Source organism: Asparagus officinalis, chromosome 4 (genome assembly GCF_001876935.1).
Source record: "Asparagus officinalis chromosome 4, Aspof.V1, whole genome shotgun sequence".
NCBI lineage: Eukaryota > Viridiplantae > Streptophyta > Magnoliopsida > Asparagales > Asparagaceae > Asparagus > Asparagus officinalis.
In genome coordinates, this window is record NC_033797.1 from 9,170,557 (window position 1) to 9,194,355 (window position 23,799).

The 23,799-nt window shown below is 35.5% G+C and overlaps 2 protein-coding genes and 1 pseudogene across 5 annotated transcripts; all 3 read right to left on the bottom strand.

Annotated features, from left to right (window-relative positions):
- Window positions 1-8,836, bottom strand: part of LOC109838156 — a 13,178-nt pseudogene extending 4,342 nt beyond the window's left edge.
- Window positions 8,523-12,869, bottom strand: LOC109836548 (probable pectinesterase/pectinesterase inhibitor 12). Its single transcript, XM_020404470.1, has 3 exons — window positions 12,813-12,869; window positions 12,672-12,720; window positions 8,523-9,850 (listed from the first exon to the last, which is right to left on the bottom strand). Exons 1-3 carry the CDS (start codon window positions 12,813-12,815, stop codon window positions 9,513-9,515), a joined length of 390 nt encoding a protein of 129 aa, XP_020260059.1. The 5' UTR covers window positions 12,816-12,869; the 3' UTR covers window positions 8,523-9,512.
- Window positions 13,138-23,413, bottom strand: LOC109839727 (protein DJ-1 homolog B-like). 4 transcript variants are annotated; one of them, XR_002246718.1, is made up of 5 exons: window positions 23,108-23,413; window positions 19,047-19,091; window positions 17,904-17,973; window positions 13,909-14,108; window positions 13,138-13,817 (listed from the first exon to the last, which is right to left on the bottom strand). XR_002246718.1 is itself a non-coding variant. In XM_020408236.1 (3 exons), the coding sequence occupies exons 1-3, from the start codon at window positions 14,074-14,076 to the stop codon at window positions 13,502-13,504; spliced, it is 387 nt and encodes a 128-aa protein (XP_020263825.1). In that variant the 5' UTR covers window positions 14,077-14,106; the 3' UTR covers window positions 13,138-13,501. The 4 variants fall into 4 exon arrangements, 1 of the variants encoding a protein (XP_020263825.1); XR_002246719.1 differs by having other exon boundaries at window positions 13,905-14,108; XR_002246720.1 differs by lacking the exon at window positions 19,047-19,091.

Below are 23,799 nucleotides of genomic sequence, written 5' to 3' on the forward strand. Positions count from 1 at the left end.
AAAATGATAAAATGAGATGGTGATATGAGATTCTTATTATGAGATGGCCCAATAGGCTACCTAGAACAATGATCGGCACCGCACTCCGTGATCTGCACTCATCATGATCTATATGTGAAAAAGATTATATCATTTTGAAATTTCTAATTATTATTTTATTTTATTTTGAAAAATGATAAAATGAGATGGTGAGATGAGATTCTTATTGTGAGATGGCCCAATAGGCTACCTAGAACAATGATCGGCACCGCACTCCGTGATCTGCACTCATCATGATCTATATGTGAAAAAGATTATATCATTTTGAAATTTCTAATTATTATTTTAGCTATGTCTAAAAGGGACGGCTATTAAGCTGTTTGAAAAATCAACGTATTAAACTAGTTTGATTCATATTCTAGAAGACTTCAAACTATATAAAAATTTGATCATATACGCTTAATGATATTTTGAACAAGATGTATGGTACGGATCATGAATTTGATAGCCCGATTAGTCCATCTCACAATATGGTTTCATCTCACCATCTCACTATGTCATTAATTACTCTCTCCGTCATTACTCTGTGTGTGTGTCTATACATACACACACATATGCGTATATATGTGTGGACATATATGGAGATATATACACATATGTATGTGTATCTTATACTATTATAAAAGTATGTAGGATGTTAAAAAAAATTCTTTCAAAAATGCCCTTAAACACAGATACATACATTATAAAAACACATACATACATCATAATACGCATACATATATGTACTAAATATCACTTATTAAAAATGTCTTACATACATTGATGCATACGTACATAATATTAATGAGGACTTTCTATTTACTTATCCTTTTCTCACAACCGTTGGCTACTTTGTCATTCCTTATTTATTTTAATTGCACCATTATCTCCGTTTAGTGTCACCAAACTAAATCCCATATCCCATTAATTTTCTCATTATCGTAACCCCCACCTCTACTTTTATTCTATAAAAAGTTCATGATCTCCAACCCAACAAAAACATCATAGCATTTCCAATCATACTGATCCACCTACAGCAGTCAATGGTTTTACTTAGAAGCTTTTAAGGTGACATCCCAAGGACTTCCTCGTGTGGTTGTTTTTCTTTCATTCAAGCATGGAAGTATGCTTCTGACAGATACATAGTTGTCACTAAGGTGCTAATTTCCACTCTCATAATTACTCTTCAGGACTTTTAGAATCTCTTTGGATCTTCATCTATTTCTTCTTTTTCTAAGGTGTCAAATACTATTTACCAAGTTTATATTAAGGTATCAAATGCTAATTAGCAAGTTGGAGAAAACAAATTCTACTTGGGCAATAATACATGCGCTATATGTACTATTGATCAGCCCTCGCTAATTTTATCACTCAATCATACATATTTTTTATATACACTAATTAATCATATATTATTCATCAAAATACATAGCTATGAGTACAAGTCACACAATAGGAAACACAACCCATATCAAATAGAAGATATACGTATTATGAGATGCATAGCTACACGATGGAATTTCAAATATAATTAATTCTTATAAAAAATATGAAGAAAATTAAAATAGATAGATTCTTAACGGATTATGATAGAGAAAAATAGAAGAATAAAAGCAGTGATCACGTGGTTTTATTGTTGAGACTTGAGAGGACATGATAAATTTAGCTTCTTTATTTTGTATTTATATATGTTATTTCAATGGAATCTATTATCCACGAGGTCCAGAATGAGAAGTTTCCTTGCAGTTTCTCAGTGACGAAGGGACTTCTCCCAATAAAACCCTTATTATACATAGCAGGGATTCCAGAGGAGTCATCAAACCAACTGAACATGAATCTCACCATGAATTGGAATCTTGTAGGTTAGGTTGCCCGAGAGTTAAGAAAAATCAAGGGCATGCTGGTGAGCATGATGATTTTGAAGATGAGTTCCAAATACAGAGTGTCGAGCAAGAACTGCATCATCAGAAAGTTGATCTCACCTCAGTAAAATTCATTAGAAACCAATGTAATTCCTAAATCTGTACTTTCCAATATATATCAACATTAAATGAGGGATGAGAAACCTTTTGCAAGAAAATGGTGAATAAACACAACAATGGCAGCCTCATGACCCTGTTATCTCATCAATCATCATTTACTGGCACCAGAAGGATAAATTTGCACCCAGTGTATTATGCTCTAAATTTTGCAGTGGCTGGTAGGGCTTTTGAAGGAGAAATGGAGATGGAGAGCAATCTGGAATAGAGGATAGAGTGGACAAAGGGAAAGCAAGACATGAAAAAAAATGATTGATCAACAAAGACAATGAAGAATGATGATCAGTAATATCTATGAAAAAAACATATGTTTAATCCATTTACAAATAAACACATGTTTAATCCATTTATGAATAAACACATTTTTAATCCATGTATGAATAAACACACGACATACAAATGACATCTATAAACCAGGCAGTGACAAAATTTTACCTTTGAATTATTTTCGCAGCATGACCGAGGCACGCGACCCCTATGACGACAGGTGCCAATCACCTCAAGCAAGATCAATCCATACCGCATCATTATAGTCCTCAGGCTTTTCATCCTCATCTTCATTTTTTGGTTTTTATCATGCCTCCAGCAAAATATGCCTATCCCCTTTGGTTCACCTTAGTTATATGTTGGATCTTGTTCACTGGTTCACCCAAAATGGTTTCCCATCACTCGTGAAGCCCATCTGAATAACCTCTCTGCAAGGTTTGAACGTGACGATCAGGCAAACAAGCTTTCACCAGTTGATGTGTTTGTTGGTACAGTTGATCCTCTGTAGGAGTCTGATATCATCAGTGCCAACACTGTCCTCTCTATACTTTCTGTGGACTACATTGTGGACAAGGTTAGCTGCTATGTATCAGATGATGGTGCATCAATGCTTCAGTTGATACATAATCAGAGACAGAAGAGTTTGCAAGGAGGTCTATGCCCTTCTGCAAGAAGTAGAAGCTGGTTCTCGAAACTTCAGAGCCTTACTATACCCGTATCTCACTCATTTTCCTCGGAAACATACTCCATCTCCTGTTTCTGTTTCATTCTGATCCATAAACTATTCCTACATACTTGGAAACGAAATCATTTTGGTAGAAGAGATAAAAACTTACTACTAAAATGGATAATGGCTTCTGAAACACCCAATAATTCTGTATGTATACATGGGGAGGGCTGGTGAACTTGATGTCGAAGGCGAAGAACTGCCTAGGTTGGTGTGTCTCTCTCGTGAGAAGATACCCAAACACCACATGAAGCCAGGGTGTGGATGCATCAGTAAGCCATTTACTGTATGAAGTTTATTTATTTAAGCTAAGTGGTACAAATGCTGCACACTTTTTTTGGGGGGATCTATAAGTGCAGGGCCTAGCGTCCACAGTGTTTATCAATGCACCCTTTCATGTTGAATCTTGGAAGAAGCTCCGCATGTGCCTCCAGATTAACCTGATCTTGGAAAAGTAGGTCTACTATGTCCAATTCCCACAGAGATTCGATGGCATTCACTGCCATGATCGATATGCCAATTGTAATGTGGTCTTCTTTTGATGTAAGCTAACAGAGTAATAAAACTCAAAAACTCAACTTGTAAACTAGCCGTCTAGCCATTATGTAACTTAGATGAAATTAAATAATTAATACTACAATTTCGAACTCTTCTATGCATAGTTATAGGTGAAAAATCCATGTGATTTATGTGCTTGGATCAACATGAAAGATCTAGATGGGATCCAATGGTCGGTGTATGTTTGAACTGGATGTGCTTTCAACCGCTAGCCTCTCTACGGTTATGACCCCCTAAGACTCAAAAGCACCCAAACATGACATGAGACTTCTGTCTGTCTTGGTGCTGCTGCTGTTGAGGTGGCTCGAGGAAACCCAAGGCAAAGAAGGAAGATGGAGAACAAAGGTTGAAAGGATTTTTCAGAGAAGAAGAAAAAAGATATAATGCATTGCATTGAAATTAAGATAACAAAGATAAACAAATTTTTGTTGATAATTTATTGCAGAATAAGGTAAATTCAGTGAAAGATATTAAGCTGCATTGCAACTGTAAGTAAAAGCAAATAGGACTTGCATAAGCAGCAAACTGAATGCAAAATAAGATGTGTATTGCAGATATTTAAAATAAAAAGATCTGCACCATCTAAAACATATGACCAACGTAAACTGCACCGTGATATCATCCAAAAAAGCATTCACCCATCGCATCTTATAATCTAATTGGTAGAATCATTGTAATACTTGACAATTGATTTGCACATAAATTATTTCACTATGGCAAACATGTACTATAGAAGATAAAAGAACACATACTAATCTGAGGCTCTAATTTACAGTGCTTTGAGTTAAAAATGTACGCGTAACAGCTAATCTATTTCCCTATGAAAGTAAATACGAGCACGCTTTAAAAATGTCACCTTGGGCATTGCAGTTTAGTATGTATGGTGTTCTATCCAATGGCATCGGAAGGAAATGTATTTCGATAATTATCAAATCAAAACCACAAGACCTTACAATCTATGATGTTGAGAAAAAAAAGAGATATAAGATGGGTTTTTACCTGGAGTTTGATGGATCTTCTCCTTCTCTCCACTTTTCCTCTATCTCCAACTCTCCCTGTTATCTATTAAGCCGGGACGAAAGAAAGAAAGAGAGGGTTCTGGTCCCGGGACCTCCGTCATAACCATTCAAGGAAAGAATATGAGAAACAAGTGTTAGTGTGTCACATCTGTGTTCCTTACAAGGATCAAAGCGACTTAAACATTTGGCAAACAGCGTACGTTCTGTCTAGAGTGTAAATTGTTTTTGAAAGTCCTCTACAAAACCACACTGGAGAGTGGAGGACTGGAGAGTGGAGATCAATACCATAGCACCCAACTATGGAACTATTTTAAACTTTTCATGATAAAAATCAATTGAGTTACTTAAGGCTCTTCAAAGCTCCTAAAAACTACAGGTTTCTCGGATTACCTGAAGCTCAAATTGTAAACAAGAATGAGATCTAGCAAATTCCGGTAACCATACCTTCAAATAAAACCACAAAAGCACGGAGTCAGACTAACAAAATAGTTCGGAAACAAATTTCCTTTTAGCAAAAGATGAAACAAAAACTCACCAAATCTGTAACGAGCAGATTACACATCACCAACATCAACAGGACAAATTCTTCATGTACCTAACGAAAGATCAATAGAGCAATATCCATGAGGAAACTTCAAGGTAATGTAGAACCCAACTGTGCCAAAAAGAATAATGATGCGTTAGGAGCCTAACTTAAAGAGACAGGGAGAACTGAACAAACAACTATGTAGCACGAGGAATGCTGGTGCCAATCTGGACTGCGGTACGTGTTGTTAAACATGCATATCTTGTATACTTTTAGAATTCACCATTTATCACGTCCGTGATCATGTAGAAAGTGCACCAAGCATTTTATGGTACAACAAATTCAAAGAAATCACCAGTCACTGTTTTAAACTCTTAATGCCAGTCGTATTTAACGACAGCACGAAAGAAAAGTAGTTAACAAGAGAACTCACAGAGTTTGTGATGAGGACAAGAAATGGCAATTTCCCTATTTTGAAATTTGAATTTTTGAATTGTAATTTAATTTTAGTAGTTTAGATTTGAATTTCGAATTAGGTCTTAATTTGGTAGTTGAGTGATTTGAGGGATTTTTATTTGTTTCCAGTTTGTTTGCACGTTGTGTGCACGTAGTAGTTCTCCTTATAAATAAGGTTGTATGGGACTTGAGAATTATTGATTGAAATTGAATGAAGAAAATCCTGTTAGCTATTATGGTGTGAAACCTATGGGTGTGAAACCTATGGGTGTGAAACCCTAGCCGACTTTTCTTCTTTTCTTTTTCCCAGACGGCGTACTCCTCTCCATTTTCCACATAAAGCAACTCAGCCACCCAACTCCAGTCTCCTCTTCGTTCTAAAAACAACCGCTCAACCTTTCCCTCCCCTTGGCCGCCACTACTATTCTCCCTCCACAAGCAACTGCGCCTAGCAACCTCTCCTCCTTCCTTTGCCCAGCCTCCATTCCTGCCCATCCTCAGGCACCGTCACATCAGAGCCACCCCCGCCACCTCGGTTTCCTCCTCCACAGCCGGCAACAACCACCAGTTCTCCTACTCCAAACAGTCCACCGCCGCCCTGACCTCACCCGGATCCCGAGTCCCCTGACCTCGCCTTCGTCACGTCGTCTTCAGGTCGACACCATTGCTCGCGTCACTGTCCAGAAAACACCACCGTCATCATCGCCGCTCAGTTCATCATCGTCGACGCTCAGTTCGTCACACCGTTTGCGCCCTCTCGTCGCTGCTCTCGTCATCGTCGGATCTAGCACCCTCTCGCCGACCTTCGTCTGCGTTGTCGTCAGAGCTCTTTTCGTCGCTGACCGCCATCATCCTTCGTCATCATCGAACGACAATTGCCTCCTCTTCCCTTCGGATAGAGGTCACACTGAAAGAGGCCTTTCGGATCTGTTTATTTTGATCAAACCCGACCATACTTCATGTGGGTCTGATTTGCTTTGGTTCACACCCGAACTGGGTTTAAGTGGACCTGATTTCCTGCTTAGATCCAACCCACATGCCTGTTAATGCTTCACATTTGATTCACAGCCGGTTCAGTCCGACGACGATATCGTTTTCTTTCGACTCGGTATTTTTTCTGTTAATTTTAATTTATTAGTTAATTGCATGAGTAACACCTCTAAATTCTTATCATATATTCACTGCTTAGTTCATACTTGTGAGTTGAGAGTAACTGAACATGTGACTGCTGCAATTCTGATATTAATTTTAGAACTTTGTGAAATGATAATGAATACTGCGATTAAATTATTTGAGATTGGAATTGTTCATGATTATCGTTGCAAATCTTGTTAAAATCCATATGTCACATTAATTGTTTAAAATTAATTTCCTGCCGAAGATTTAATTTTGGCGAGACGGTGTCTTGTTTGATTTAGATCGTTGATTCCGATAGGCCCCTGCCCCATTTCGCATCACTTTGGGAGTCGGTTTTATGAATCCCTAAGTGCCTATTCATCAATGCATTACAAAAACTCAATTACCAAAACCGAGTAAAACCCTCCATGCAGAATAAAAATGTAGATGATTTATATGTAATCTCATATGGCACTTTGAGAGCTCTATCTCCTGGTTAAATAATAACAGAATCTAGAGCATTAGTAAGAAAGAATGAAGGCTATTTTAATCTAATTATAGAATATAAGATACCAATTAAGAAATATGCAGTCACTTCTCAGCAAAGTAATTTCTCTGCCAAACAAAATAATGAGAAAAGGAAGGCAACGTAGATCAGATCAGAACAATTAAAGGTATTTAGAAAGAAAAACAAGCACAAAAAATGGAATTAGTCTTTTAGGTACCGTTTGGCAAATGATTAAGTGAGGGGTTAATGAGACTTAACCCTTTCTTAACCTGCCAAATAAAAAACATCTATACAATGGTTAAAGTGAGTTAACCCTTCATAATTTGCCAAACATAAAAAATATAGAAGGGTTAAGCTAACCCCTCTAAAGGGATTAAAATGAGTTAACCCCTTAAAATGAGGGGTTTACTAATACTCCTATTTAGAAGGATTAAGAGTTAACACTTCTAATTATAAAGAAAATAGTCAAAATTATTGTTATTCCCAAACACTAAAACTAATCACAATGACTAAAATAAAACTTATTTAACGGGTTAATAATTTAGTCTTTCAGATTATCGAATGGGCTAAGTATATTAATCCTTCTTTTTAACCCCTCTTCCTTAACTCTTTGCCAAACGGGGCCTTATGTAATTCAACCAAGCCGAGGACAATACGGCATCACCTCCCCATTTGATTTGCACCCTTTCATCATCATCATCATCATCATCATCATCATCATCTCACTCTCTTTAATTCAAACCAGTTAAAAAGTACAAAATCTATAACTTATAAATGGCGTAATGATTTCCCAAAAAAACACCCTAAAAGTTTGGAAAAATACAAAAAAAACCCTAAAATAGTCAGACTTCAACAGAATCATGCTTAGAAATATCAAAACTTTCAAACAGTACAAAATCTATAAGTTTTAAATATCACCATAGAAAAATTGAAATTTGCAAAATGACATCTAAAAGTTTCAAATTTGCAAAATATGCCCTCTAAAAGTCAAATTTTATAACAACATGCCCTAGAAATATCAAAACTTACAAACAGTACAAAGTCTATAACTTATAACAACAACGTATTGCAAAAAACACCATGAAAGTTTTAAAATTACAAGATACACCCTCAAACAATTAAATTTTAAAGAAACACACCCTCTTAAATATCAAATTTTACCAACTAAACAAAATTTATAACTTATAAATGGCAAAGACAAATTTTTGAAATTTAACTGAACATGTCGTGAAAGTTTCAAAATTGCAAATACACCCTCGAATCAAATTTACAAAAACACACCACAAAATATCAAACCTTTAAAATAGCGCAAACTCTATAACTTATAAACAACAACGTGAAAATTTTGAAATTCGTAGAAAACACCTTTGAAGCTGAAAAATCACTGGATGCAGTACAAGGAAGCAACCAAATTTCAAGACACTTTGTATGCGCACTATGGTCAGCAGTTCTATCGAGAGTGCAACATCTCGGGCACTGTAGACTTTATCTTCGGTGATGCCTCCGACATCTTCCAAAACTGCATGATCTACGCCAAATTGCTAATGCAAGAGCAAGACAATACCATCACAGCCCACGGTCGTGACAAAAAAGCGAGGCTACAGGCTTTTTGATGCAAAATTGTTCCATCCTATCGTGGCATGACCTTGCTGCCAACAACGGGTCAGTCAAGACGTACTTGGGTCGACCGTGGAGGAATTACTCAACCACGGTGTACATTAGGTTATATATGGACAGGATCGTCAATCCAAGTGGATGGAGGAATTAGTCAAATGGCGACAATCCGGCATTGTACAAGGTGCACTATGACGAGTACGCAAATTATGGGCCGGGAAATGGGACGCAACAAACAATGATAAATTGGCCGGGATTCCACTGGATGCAGTACAAGAAAGCAACCAAATTTTGAGTTTCTCAGTTTATAAATGGGAGTCATATGGGATTCTTGTAGAAGGCAGCCACTGACTCCCATTTGTAAACTGAGAAACTTAAAATTTGATTGCTTCCTTGTACTACATCCAATGAAATCCCGGCCAATTTATCTTTGTTTGTTGTGTCTCATTTCCCGACCCATAATTTGCGTACTCGTCATAGTGCACCTTGTACATTGTCGGATTGTCGCCATTTGACCACTTCATCCGCTTGGATCGACGATCATGTCCATATATAACCTAATGTACATCGTGGTTGAGTAATTCCTCCACGGTCGACCCAAGTACGTCTTGACTAACCCATTGCTGGCAGCAAGGTCGTGCCACGGCAGGATGGAACAGTTTTACATCGAAAAGCATGTAGCCTCGCTTTCTTTGTTACGGTCGTGGGCTGTGATGGTATTGTCTTGCACTTGCATTGGTAATTTGGCGTAGATCATGAAGTTTTGGAAGACAACGGAGGCATCACTGAAGATAAAGTCTATAATGCCTGAGATGTTGCACTCTCGATAGAATTGCTGACCATAGCGCGCATACAAAGTGTCTTGATATACGTCAATGGCACAACGGTAGAATGCGACGAAACCAACATCGACGCGCAGCGCCACCGCCTGGCCCTTGGATGCACCGGTTGTGTTCTTGAAACAGATGTCTTGGGCTATAAAGCCTCGGCCCGAGATAGCTGAAATTAATAGAAGCATGGTTAGACAACTAATTGACCTAATCATGAAACTGAGTACACCACTACTGCTAACTAATATACCATAAAACATCTTTCAGTGTAGAGAAGAGATGCATGATTAGTGATGACTGAAACACAACATAAACATTACTACCTTATTAATTATGCATAAAGTTTTTAGCCAGTAACATCGACTTAGAACCCAAAAGTTTTTGTCAAGCATTAATGGGATTCTTTCTACTAATTTGCAATCTATGTTAAAGTTTATAGAGAAGCGACTCTGACATACCATACAAAAGATATCCAAAGGTGATGTATAAGTGTGATTAGTGATGATGGAACTTTATCAAGGAAACCACATCGAAACAACTACCAACTTTTTTAACTATGCATAAGATTTTGAAGCCAAAATTGTCTAGTTAGTAGTCAAAATCTTTGCACGACACAAGATAAGATTCACTTAACACTAATTCATAGTCAAAATAAATTCTTTCAGAGTATGAGAAATAGTTACTCATTATCATTCACATTATAGACCTTTTCAACGTATAAGTAGATTCAACCAAGAATAAGTGCTGCACTAACAGAAAACTAAACTAAACATGATCAAAATGAGTTCATATTATAAACATGTTCAACTACTGTACTTCACCCCCATTCAAAATCAAGCTCACAGGAAGTAAAAATTCAACCTTTACAATTCACCCACGCGAAAAATCATAACTTTAAGTAGTTAAGACACAAAAACTACACACCCAAATCGAAATCCAAACCAAACTCATCAGTGAGCATAATGATCAGATATAATATGCAATTCTGAGCTCCATACAGAACAAAAATAGGACATGAGAATTTCGAAAACTTACACCATTTTGAAGAAATCAAGAATATCGACCCTCTCAATTTGTTCGAAGCAATGACTTGGGGGCTAAGGCTACGGCGAAGAGGAAACTTGAGAAAGAGACCAGGTGAAGAGGTCAAGGCGGGCAGCGACTACTCGCCGGCGGCTGCGAAGTGGGAACGGGCGGCGAGGCGTGGAGCGGCTAGTTGGGGCGGAGGAGAGGAGGGGGGAGGGTCGTCTGGCCAGATCTGCGGTGAACGTCAGGCTGGGAGCGCGCGGCGCTGGAGGGCTAGAGGGCAGGCGATCGAGGCTGACCGCGGCGCTGAGATCCAGATACAGGCTCGGGCTGAGCTCCGAGGGCGTAGGGGCTCGTGGCTGGCAGAGCCAGCGAGGCTCAGTGCTTGAGCGCAGGCCGACGATCTCGGCTCGCGGAGCGCCAGGACGAGCGGCAGGGATCTGGGTGAATTCGGATTTTGGTTAGTTTTTGAACGAGAGGGCAGGTACGCGAATTTATTGTAGCCGCGTTTGCAGCCTGGAGGGCTGAGATTTACTGAGTTATGTTGAACTGACGGAAATCCCGAACGGACGGTCCAGATCGCGCATCCTTAGGTTCGTAACCATACATATTTCCCTATATGCGTAACAATGGATCTAAAGGTGACTCCCTAGCTGCAATCTAAGGATCGTGATCTAGAGTCGTTGGCTTTCCAAAAACCCCAAAATCACTTTGGCGTCGTTCAAAACACTCCCAAAATAACCTACCCATTTTCGCATCTCCCCGCTCAGGATCTTGCCAACCCCTCCTTCCTCTCACCGCCCGAACGCCACCATCGGAGCTCACCGGCCGAAGCTACCTCACCGTCGACTCCGCTCGCCCTCAAATCCCCTCGACCTTGCCATTCATCTCCCCCCCTTCCTCTCCACCGCCCGAATCGCAACTCCGGAGCTCCCGACCTCAATCCGCCTCAAACCTCGCCAAGCTCCCTCGCACCCGCTCAGCACTCGCCCTCGCCATTAGCTGTCTCCATCGAAATGTAAGTTGACGCCCACCGCCGTGAGCTCGTCATCTCGAGCCCGTGAGCTCATCATCTCGAGCCCGTGAGCTCATCATCTCGAGCTCGCCGTCGTCGCGAAGCCCTCGCATTCTAACTCAGACTCGCCCTCGCCATCCCCTCGCTCCCGCTCAGCCTGCCCTCTGCCCTCGACCTCGCCGCCGTCGAGCTCAGCCCACTTCGCCACCGTGTAGCTCGCCCACGTCGAGCTCATCTCTCAGGTCTCCGCAAAGCGCTCAATCACAGTTATGGAATTTTTAACTTGTAATTCTTATAGATTTTGGGTCTCTGTGTGCGTGTGTGTATGTTTGTGTGTAGCATGTTCGTTGCACGTTGGTATATTTTTCTAAAATTGTATTGAACTAAAAATTTCCAAAAAAATAATTTTAGCAAACTAATAATCTTTTTTATTTTGCATGTGTTTGTTTTCATGTTTATTTTTATCTTGAAACTTTTAAATGTGGATGTGTATTTTATATTATGTTTCTTTTACTTGTTTTAGAATAACGATCATGTTAAATATCCGAAACCATTGCTCAAAATCAGATACTAGAGGGAACCATCTTTTCCTAAAATAAACCCAAAATGAAGTCCATATAATTCACTAATCTTGTTCGCCTGCTTAAAGGATTTCCAATCAACAAACAGCAAGGGGGGAAACCTACAGTAAATACAGAACTTAATCATGCTCGACGCAAATCCTAGGTTTGGCAATTTCTCGGAACAATCTCAAAACTAATTCATCATCCCCAAAGCTAAAATTCAAACAAGTCATAAGATCACAAAACAAGCGACCAAAACGAGAAATTTCATAAACCCTAAGGCTTCAAACATAGTCTCAGCAAACTGGATGGTACCTAAAACCCTAGAAATTGAATAAAATGAACATAGCCAAAATAAAAAGCTAATTTTTTTGGGAAAATAGTACCTTGGAAGAGGTACTTACAGATCTCCTGGCAGTTCTTCTTCGGGATGATCTGAAGGAAAGAGATCGAGAGAAGAATATGTAAGCTTTTAAACAATGAATAGATCGAGCAATGAAACCTTAACCCTAAATTTTTTAGCTTACCATTTTGTTGATGATCGCCGGGGAGAGAGAGGGAGGAATGAACACCGAGGAACTGACGCAAATATTAGACGGAGAAAATAAACCCTTCTTATTATTCATGTATTTATTATTTACTAGTATGCCACACGTGCTTTGCACGTGATGCATATTAATAAACTACAAGAGTTTAAATATTGAAGGTAAAGTAATTTTTCACTCATCAATTTTACAATTAGTTATTAAATACATTCTTCACATAGATTATATAATACACGTGCATGCTACGACGCAAAGCGTGAGATAGAAAGAATTCCCAACTAATGACAGAAATGGCAAAAACCCATCATTTAAATAGTATACATACATGGTGACATTTTATTAGTCTTACTGTGACATTACTTCATCGTGTATTTGAACCGATGGTTTAAGTACAATCACAGACGACTCAAACCGATTGAACACACAATACTCTTACAAAAACTGCAGCAGATAGTGGGTCGTTGCAACTTAGTTTATACAAAAACTATTGATTACATCCTTATGCACAGCTCTCCACCACAGGGCTATTATTAGCTCATTATACAAAAACCAGGCTTCTTGCAAGATCGAGGGTTTTTTCATGGCCAAAGAACTTATCTACTATGGCCTGCACAAACTCCATGGAAGTCTCTGGCCCTCTGTTAGTGATCAGGTTTCCATCAACCACCACCCTATTCTACATTCATATTGATCAGAAAGCTTGCTGCACATTGCAAGGTATGCTTTTACCTCCTTACCCTTAAAAAAGAAAATCAGAAAAAGAAAAAGAAAATATAGAGAATATTATCTGTAAGACTAACAAATGGTTGATTCAATCACACACAAGGGTGAGCCTTGAAGTCGAACTTTGAGTAAACCATGTGGCTCAAGCGCTAGAGCTGGAGAAGCACATATTGCCCCATACAATTTATTTGATTCAGCCTGCTTTTTCAGCAATTCAACGAACTTTGCCGAGTTTGTGAATGCTTGTGCACCAGGAAGCCCTCCCTGCAAACAAAGTAAGAGGAAGTAAATATAAACTTACTTACATATGTACACATGGTGAAGAGTTTGATGTTCAATGGCTATATTAACTGACCGACAGAACACTTAGGTCATTTTGTAATTTAACAGCCTCATCCAAAAGATTATCTGCTACTATTTTCACTTTTCTAGATGCTACAATTTTTAATCCATCTTTAACTATCGCCACAACAACATTAGCTTTGGCTCTACGTAGAATGTCGATAATCATTACTGCCTCCATTTCTTCTGATCCGTTAGCAATGGCACAAGTACCTGCGACAGAAAGGTGCAAAAGTAATTAAAAGCTCTGCTGGAAAAATAAAAACAAGAACAAAAACACCACCACCAACAGCAACAGTAAGTATAATAGTTTGTTAATATTTGGTGAGTGGACATACTCGGCAACTGAAGCATACTCTTGATTCTAATTCCTAGCATGACATTTGAGTAAAAACTATGATATTCCAGAAATTACAAAGCACTAAAAGTAAATTTCATTCGACATGAACACATAAGCAGTTGGTGAAATAAAACTGAGGAAAATGATTAAATTTATATAACTTACAAAGGACAAGATGCTATTTTCACAGATCATCTATGACCATCAAGATGGTAAAAAAAGATACTGCAAAGGGACAAAAGGCTTATTATACATGTTCTTTAAATGCATAATTATTTATCAGGAATTCCTGATTCTCAACTAATCTGATGTCTTAATAGTCAAGTTTCGCTACATTCCTCCAAGATAGTATAGACTGCTTTTTTTTCCGTTGTGTATCATGCATTCTGTTTCAACTCAAAAAGGTCAATGCCAGTCGTCCAGTTTAAATACTTTGATGGATCACAAATTCACTCTAGAGTTAGTTGTGAGGGAAAAAAAGGATGGGAAGAAGTATGGTAAGGACATAAAAATGAAGGTGAACAGAACAGAGATAAAGCAGAAATTAAAGGAAGCAAAATGAATAAGAAAACTAAAAAGACAAATGCCAAACAAAAAATACCAGACACTGTTGGATTATTGAAAGATGAAGGACAACAAACTAAAGAGAAAGGACGTAATCATGCATAAACAGAAGAGTATGGTTTACCACATGAGAAAATGTCAATTATTAATACTACCTATATTTCACCCTCTAGAATTAGGACGTGAAATATATAATAATTTTTTACATATAGTGTAAACATTTAAACCTGTTTTTATTTCCCACCGTATTGAATCAATACGAAGGATAGAACGAAGACAAGACACAGTTGATTTCATTGTAACTCAAATTCATATGCAGATTTGTGCCTCTAAAATGAATTCACCAATTGTTTATAGTAGCAATGGACTTATAAATGACAGATTTAGGTTTAACACATAACCCATAACATAATAGTGAATATTAGTTTACAGATCTGCTTCAAGAGCAGAACAAGGTGTTTTTCTGCGACGATAGTGATAACTACAAAGTATTCTAGAATTAAGTGAACTTGAAGAATTGAGCAGCTAGAAATTTAAATAATTAAGGATCATAAGACTTCCATAAAGCTGTATACATCAAGTAACAAGCCACAATTATATATGTGTATATATATACACAAATTAATAGCAATCATGATTTACGAATTAAGTATAGTAACCTCAAGTCAAATAGAAAACTTAAATTTCAAGGCAAAAAAATCATGTAAAGATCATAAGTCAAACGAGCAATTCAGTAGATCTATGCAATTTATAAATTAAGCTGGTTAAGTTCAAATTTTGGCATTCTATTATGCAATAAGATACCTGAACATTCAACCAAATTGCAGGGGGCTGGACAGAAATAACATCTCCAATCAAAGGGATTTTGCTTGACATATCAAAGGCACTTGGTCGAGAGAGTATATTCTAAGAAACTTCAAGAAGAACGTAACAGTAATAAACGAAAACTACAGACTATTATGAAATTGCAATTAGAGAAAAAAAAGAAATTATTACAATCATACCTTCCATCTTAGTATGAAGTAATATTTTCTTTGAATTTTGAATGCTTTATCTTCTGAGAAAATTTTTATGGTTGTAATCTTATCATTGCAAATCATAGTATCAATTAATCTACCAGTAGTGAATTTAAATATAGGATCGAAGGAGAAAGTAACTCAATAAAGGATAAAGTATGGTATGAAAATACTACAACATTAGCAATGATGTTACATCAGATCTCTTCGCAATTTGAGTACCACCACACTTTTTCCTATTAACACATATCCATAACAAAATCTAAATATAAAACTGAGAAATCCAATAAAGAACATAGTTGATAACTAATTTTATAGAAATATGAAAAACCTAGCAACAAATATATCATGAAAAACTTTCTTTGCTACATAGGATATGTTTGATTCATAATACTTTAAACAAACAAACATTATCTAAAATGTACTTATCAAAATCAACACAGGTGTAGTATCTTCGACGTAACAAGTATAAATAAACATAATTAGGTGTATTCATCATAGTGCTATAAATGATGTATCACTCCTCACTATATTCATTTTTCTCAGTGGTTGAGTCACAAAAATATAGGAACCTAGTTGATTAAAAATGAAATCTTATAATGAGTATTCAAATATGCTACACGGACATAATGACCAAATGTCAACAAGTTTCTATCAAATTTCACTAATCACTAAATCTTAAAGGAACAGATTCCGCCAAAAAACATGACACAAATAGAAGGAAAAAATCACAACGGTAAGTTGTAAATAATTTCATCTGAATATACAAGCTCAAACAAATAGATAATTGAAGCAGACGTATAAAACCATTTTCAGGTATGCTTATGAGCTGATAGTCTATGTGATTAACATGAGGAAGCTGCACATACTTGATCTAATAGATTAAATCATCTTGTTTAAAGCATACAGAATTCCTTATTTTTTAAAGGTAAAACATAGAAATGGTTTATATCCCTTAACTACAGGTTATGATATTATGCGTTTCATTTTGATGGTTTTAACAAGAGGCAAATTCAACTGATTGGTATGTTGAGTTTTCCGACGATGAAGCAAACACAAGTGCAGTGGCATGGTTTAGGATGTCAGCTCGACAATTTGTATGCTTTTATTTCTAACAGTAAGAAATTTCAAAGATTCTAACATGTGTCTTCTTTTTAATAGAAAATAACACATTTAACTTATGTACTATTGTCAAATTAGAAAAGAGCAACAAAAAACCTACAAGAAAAAAATGTGATCCAGAGTATTTTCCAAAAGATATTTGTGTATCCTCTGATATTGATCCATCTATGGTGCAGTCTATGATAAAGGTAAAACATAGAAATGGTTTATATCCCTTAACTACAGGTTATGATTTTTTGTGTTTTGTTTCGATGATTTTAACAAGAGTCAAATTCAACTGATTGGTATGTTGAGCTTTCCGATGATGAAGCAAGCATAGGTGCAGGTGGCATGGTTTAGGATATAAGCCCGACAACTTGTATACTTTTATTTCTAACGGCAAGAAAAATTTTAAAGATTCTAACATGTGTCTTCTTTTTAATAGAAAATAACGTAATAACTTATGTATTATTGTGAAATTTAAAAAGAGGAAAAAAACCTACAAGAAAGAACTTGATCCAAAGTAATTTTCAGAAAATATTTGTGTATCCTCTAATATTGATTCATCTATGGTGCAGTCTACGATAAAGGGTATGGATGAGAAGCGATATAGCTACAATTAGTTTAACTTCTCCCAAACGAACAATTCTTTACAAGATTATCAACTACATCTTTTACCTCCAAAGAAACTTTCAAACTTTAAATTGTTTGTATAATAGAGTATATTCGGTTTTTATAAGACATACTTAGCACTCCTGCAATATTTTTTATTATACATGAAATAGTTAAAAAAAGAAATATACATAACAAGCAGACAAAAAGTTAAGAACATTAACTTAGGAAAGAAAAAAAAAGGAACATTACTTTTTACATGCTTAAATAGCACAACAAAATCCCCAATTTTAAGCTGTTTGATTTACATTTAAAGTTTTTTCCAAAAATGGTTGAACTTATATAAAATGTTCTCTTAATTCTGACCCGACTTACCTTCTTATTTAAAGGTTGGGCTTTTAACTTTGTCTGTGCACCACCGTGTCCTTCTGATTTCTGCTCAACACTGTACAGTTGAAGAACAATGGTAAGAACATGAGTGTATTTGAATACACATAGAAATTATATTCAGAAGAAAGCATGGGTGCTTGCAAAAGAGGTTGATATTTCTAAGTTTTATCTTTGGCGTATGTTCATATATTTAGTGCCAGCTGTGAATTTGGTCCAAATTGTCTAATAAAGGAACATATATGGAGATTTAGTACCACACTAAATAAAATGGTTATAGGAATATGTACTATGGTCAAATATGTCTGGACACATGAATCAGATAAAATCTTTCTGAGTCAATGTCATCCTCCACACATCACCTAAAAGAGTCATCGCTACACCAAAATACACAAGAAGATCAAAACGGTTTACGCCATTCCTATAGCTAATTATGTGTCATTTACAAGAATGGGAATTGTTCACTACTGTTAATGATAGATTGCAAACCTCAGGAACAAACTAAATTTGCAAAATGCTCATTCTTAGATTAATCTCACTAACCACCATACATGAAAGTAATTCATTCCCTTGTTTAAAAACCTCAAAAGACAAACTAAATTTTCACAATCACGATTGTACTCGATTGAACAACCTACAAAATTGTATATAAAGCAATAACATTACGAAACGAGAGAAATCAAAAGTAAGAAAACTAAGAAGGAATAGTTAGAAAAGGAATATCACTTTCGAAATATGGCTTTATTTAGTTATTTACATAAGATATATAGCAAGACTTAGTCTCTAAAAAATTATATTAATTTCTAGACTATATAATTGTGTTATGCGTGTATTTGTCCTGGATATTACTTGCTACGCACTGATGTGTCTATTTACATTGTAAGAGGAATGCACTCAGTATATTATGTAGCTAGGATCTGAAGTTTAAGTGTTAATTAGTACTCAATTTTAACAACATCAAAATTAAATAGTAAAGTGTTATGTTGCATATGCATATTTCCAACACACTCAGATGATACATTATGAATCTTTTCAAAAGAGAGATACAATTAAGTTTGTAGCACTAATAAAACTATTGTTATAATTACTATACAAACTATATAAATCATTACTTTTGAAAAAGAAATGTACCTTGCTTTCCTTGTTGTAGTTGTTGGTTATTTTTAATCATTATACCTAGGAGAAAAAAACAAAAATATGAACTTAGTATTATCCCTTATGCAATTTTTCAAGGTAGCAAATGTTCAATTTTAAAAAAAACAAAAATATGAACTTAGTATTATCCCTTATGCAATTTTTCAAGGTAGCAAATGTTCAATTTTATACTGAAGACCTATAAATTATGCAATTTTTCAAGGTAGCAAATGTTCAATTTTATACTGAAGACCTATAAAAGGTCATGACTTTTTATCTGAAAAATAAACATTAGATAGACACTGGCCAAAAAATTTTAAAGCTCTAAAGATGAACTAATAAATTTGAAAACCATATCTTATAATAATCATAAATCATAAATGAATATAATTGAAATATCAGTGATGCAACAAATAAAATAAAACACAAGTATTTAACACACAAAACAATATCATTCTTAAGGTTGATGTTAAAGAAACATAAAGAGGCAAACATAAGTTTTTTATTACATAATTAAAGCTAATAAAAACAACAGAAACTTATAAACTTTTCCAACACTACGATTGACAAACTCATAGACCTAAATTTATTTCATTGTGTTGATATTTATTTTTCTAAGACTCATCTCAACTTTTTTTTTCTCCTGACGAAATTTCCAGATAGCTGCTAGAATGCCCATAGTTTAAGTAAACATTTTATCCACTTCTTCATCATCTTTGATCTTAGCAGTAAAAGAAACATTCAACAGTAGTATGAGCATTTTCGCTAGGGACGTAATCAGGATCTGAATCCTTAACCTTTATTTTTTTTGTTAACTTCATAAGAGCTTTCCTCATCATCATCATAATACTCCTTAACCGATGATTCTTCTTCATCATCATATAGTCTGAAGTACAAATTGCTTGCTTATTGGTTGAGTCATGACCCTCATTTAACATCTTTTTCTTTTCGTCTTCATTGCTACTTGATGAAATATCAATAATTTTTATCCTTGGTAAAAGTTATAAACTCATATGGTTTGGAAACTGATTTGGGTGTTGTGCATTTCAACATCTGTTATGAAACCACAAAAGAATTATGGACATGCATAATGACAAGAAAGATGATTATTCTATTTGGTACGAACATTTGCTTTTCTTGAGATTGAATTCGCCAAAATGCCCTTAAAAACACAAGTGCCAACACAAAATTTTGGTTTAAAGGTATTTTCTTAATTTGTCAGGTTTTTTCATCTTCAAGCATATAGGATGCATGACATGATAAATTGACACTATGGTATTTATAAAAATTTAACATGTGTGAGTAACTTTCGATGCATATCATTGTAAGCGTGTATGTGTTGGGTTCTGGTGCTATTACAGTCAGACATCTAAAACATAGAGACCCAAGTGCTATTATGACTTAATAGTTACTAATGCACAGAAATGGACTGTTAAGTTTCAGAGATAAATGAATTTTAGAACGAATAAGGTGAATACATCTCAGCATTTGTAGCTTGCCTTAATCTTTCAAAACTGAGCAAGTATTTTAAAACAATCCAAATTCGTTTGTAAATTAATTTACAGTTTTATGCAATGTTGTTGAGATCATGCTCATAGTTAAGGCATAATTTCATTGGTACTCTTAGTTAACACTATATAGTTCATACAAAATAATTTACAGGAGATTAGACTGTGCTCATTTCCGGATCACTAATACACATAGAAAAGACTTCATGGATCGAATTTTATCAATATCATAAATTGACTATCAAACTCATTTATTAATATCGGGGAAATTTCCATTACCTTTAAAATATTTTTAGAAACTAAAATAACACCTATCTTACACAGGTAAGAACAACATCGGCTAAAAATATTTTTAGAAACTAAAATAACACCTATCTTACACAGGTAAGAACAACATCGGCTAGGTGATAATTTAAAATTATGAATGGGCTTCGTAATTATCTAAGCAAGTCAATGTTTGAAAAACATGCATGTAGGAGCAAGCAAAACAATTACAAAGGGAAAAAGAAGATATCTTTTAAGGAAAAGTAAACAAGATCGTTAACTGTAATATTAAATAAAACTAAAGTGTCTTATAAATCAAAATTTCCTACATCAATTCATAGCACGCAACTCTTTGCAGTCATTTTTGTGCAAATATGCATCAGTCCTCTTAGTAAATAAAGTACTTAATAAGCAGAATCATATAAATAAAATGCATAAAGGTAAAACAGAAGGATGCCACTTGTAATATGAATATCACAAAGGTGTTTACAAATGAACTTGACATTTAAAAAATGAACCAAATTGTCCATATAAGCAGAAAAGATAGCTTGAAGATTTGAAAACTACGTTATGGTACTTTCAGTACAGTTACGATTCACATGTCTTGCTTGTCTCTGTTCACATTGTGAGTTAAAATATGTAACAAGTAACATATCAAAGAACCAAAAAAGATCATTTTGAAATTTAAAATAAGTTATAGTCATCATTAGTTCATATGTTATTTCTACACTCTACTCAATGGTTTAACATCCCAGGTTGATAAAAAAAGAGAGAGAGAAAAGCCAAAGTTCCACAAGGTTGAAGAGGGGTTGTTTAAGTTTTGTTCACTTCACATCAGGCTTAAATATCTTATATAGTGTGCCCAGTTCATAACTTCTGAAAGCATAAAACTATCTATAATATAGGGTAACTGACCTAAGCTGGCAAAATTTCTATGTAATACATGTAAACATCTATGGTGAATCCGTTGGATTCACACAACTTTGTATTTCTATATTATGTACCAATGGATGCATATATGTATGTATGTTGTTCAGTCGCGCACCAAAGATATATGCAATGGCAAACAAGTACATGTACATACACAATGTAAAAGGCAAGCACATTCATATTTGGTCCATTTCTAGTTTCAAGCACAGCTCATATTTATCAATTGATCCTAATATTGGGCATGGAAGTAGTTATAAAACAGCTTAGATGTTTGTCAAGGTTATTTGTAAAAGGTTGTTTTAACTGAATATAAAGTGAGGCATGAGCTATTAACAATCAGCACACACCAAACCCTATCCATATTACTTGCCCGACCATATGTAATTTGGGAATATCAGGGGTATGGGTTTGTATGAACTATTAATTTTCTGAATGGCTCATGCTTTATTTGAGCTATTTGCCAAAGAGTCGGACCATACACAACATTTACTTTCCTATAGACACGCTTGGTAGGTCCCTCTCTCTACCTTAAGATCTAAAAGCAAGCTACAGTTTTCCAACTTAAGCTTCCAGAAGCTTCATTAGCTATTTGTCTATGTTTTGGCAAAAATCACTAATTTGGTCACATCAAATACTGATTCTCGGTTTGCTGATAACATACATTTTAGTGGAAGGAGAAACCTCCATCACTTTTTTCAAGTATCGAGCAACGGTGATAATTCAAGCATACCTTGATATAAAAACAGACAGATTTTCCCGATAAGTTTCATTGCCAATATCATGCATAATGACAGCTGTAAATAAAGTGGACTGAGAGTATGAGTCGGACACTATTATATCTACATATTTGGAAAATCTAATTTCTAGGTTTGGTCTTGACTCTGAAAGTTCAGTAAAACATGGAATAAGAGGACATATCCCTGATCAGTTTCTTGAACTGCCCATGGAGAATTGTGTACATGATATTGGCACTTGTGTTTTTAGAGGCATTTTTGGGAATTTAGTGCTCTTAACATGCATGTCCATATAGGTAGTTTCGCATATCCTTTTTTCACGAGCATTTGTTATTGCCTCCCTTGTATGGTTACCTCGACCAAGAATTTGAACTAAATCATAGAGAGTTAACATCAGGTTTGTTAATTATTAATCATTTAGTTTAACATGCAGGATTATCATCAATCATCAAATAAATTATAAATGCCATCTAAAAGTTCCTCTTCTCAACAATAATTTAAAAAAAAACCTTGAGATAACAGAGATAATAACAAATAAGGTAAGTCATGAACAAATCAACCAATCAACAAGCAACGAGAGAGTAAGAAATAAGAATAAGAATAGGAAAAAATCACAACTTACAATTGAAACGTCGTCTGTGCTCCATCAAAACTGAAGCACTACGTTATTTATACAACCGCAAATAAGCTTAAATTTTAGTTAAGAAATGTAAAGCTCTAAAATCAGTAACGTTAATAATAAAGGCAAAAACTGAGGGAAGAATTGAAGAAATGGAAGAATCCTAAGAATCATAGAGGAGGGGGTTGGGGTTGAAAACCCGAAGAATCGTAGATGAAGAAACGGAAGAATTGAAGGAATTGTAGATGAAGATGCGGGGAGGAGCGGGTGTGTGGAGCGGGAGAGGAAAGGTCGGTTAAATGAGGGAAGGGGGGGAAGCTGATGAATAATGGGATGGTACACTCAATAAATACGAACAAATATAGGATGAAGCAAATTGATTGGGGGTAGAATTGTCATACAAAAGTTTTGATACTTGTTTTCTCTTTAGACCATCTCTCTCCTGCCACATCACTTTATTTAATTCAATAATCTTCATTTCCCTATCAACTCTATAGCAGGAGATTTTTCAGAAAGTTTTTTACTTTATTTGGGACCCACCATAAACCACATCACTTCAACATATACCCCACCATATTTATTCATTCTTTTTCCTATTTCATATATATTACTATTTTATTATTATTATTATTAATATAACTCATATATTTATAATTATAATTTATTAATAATTCAATAAATAATATATAATATTT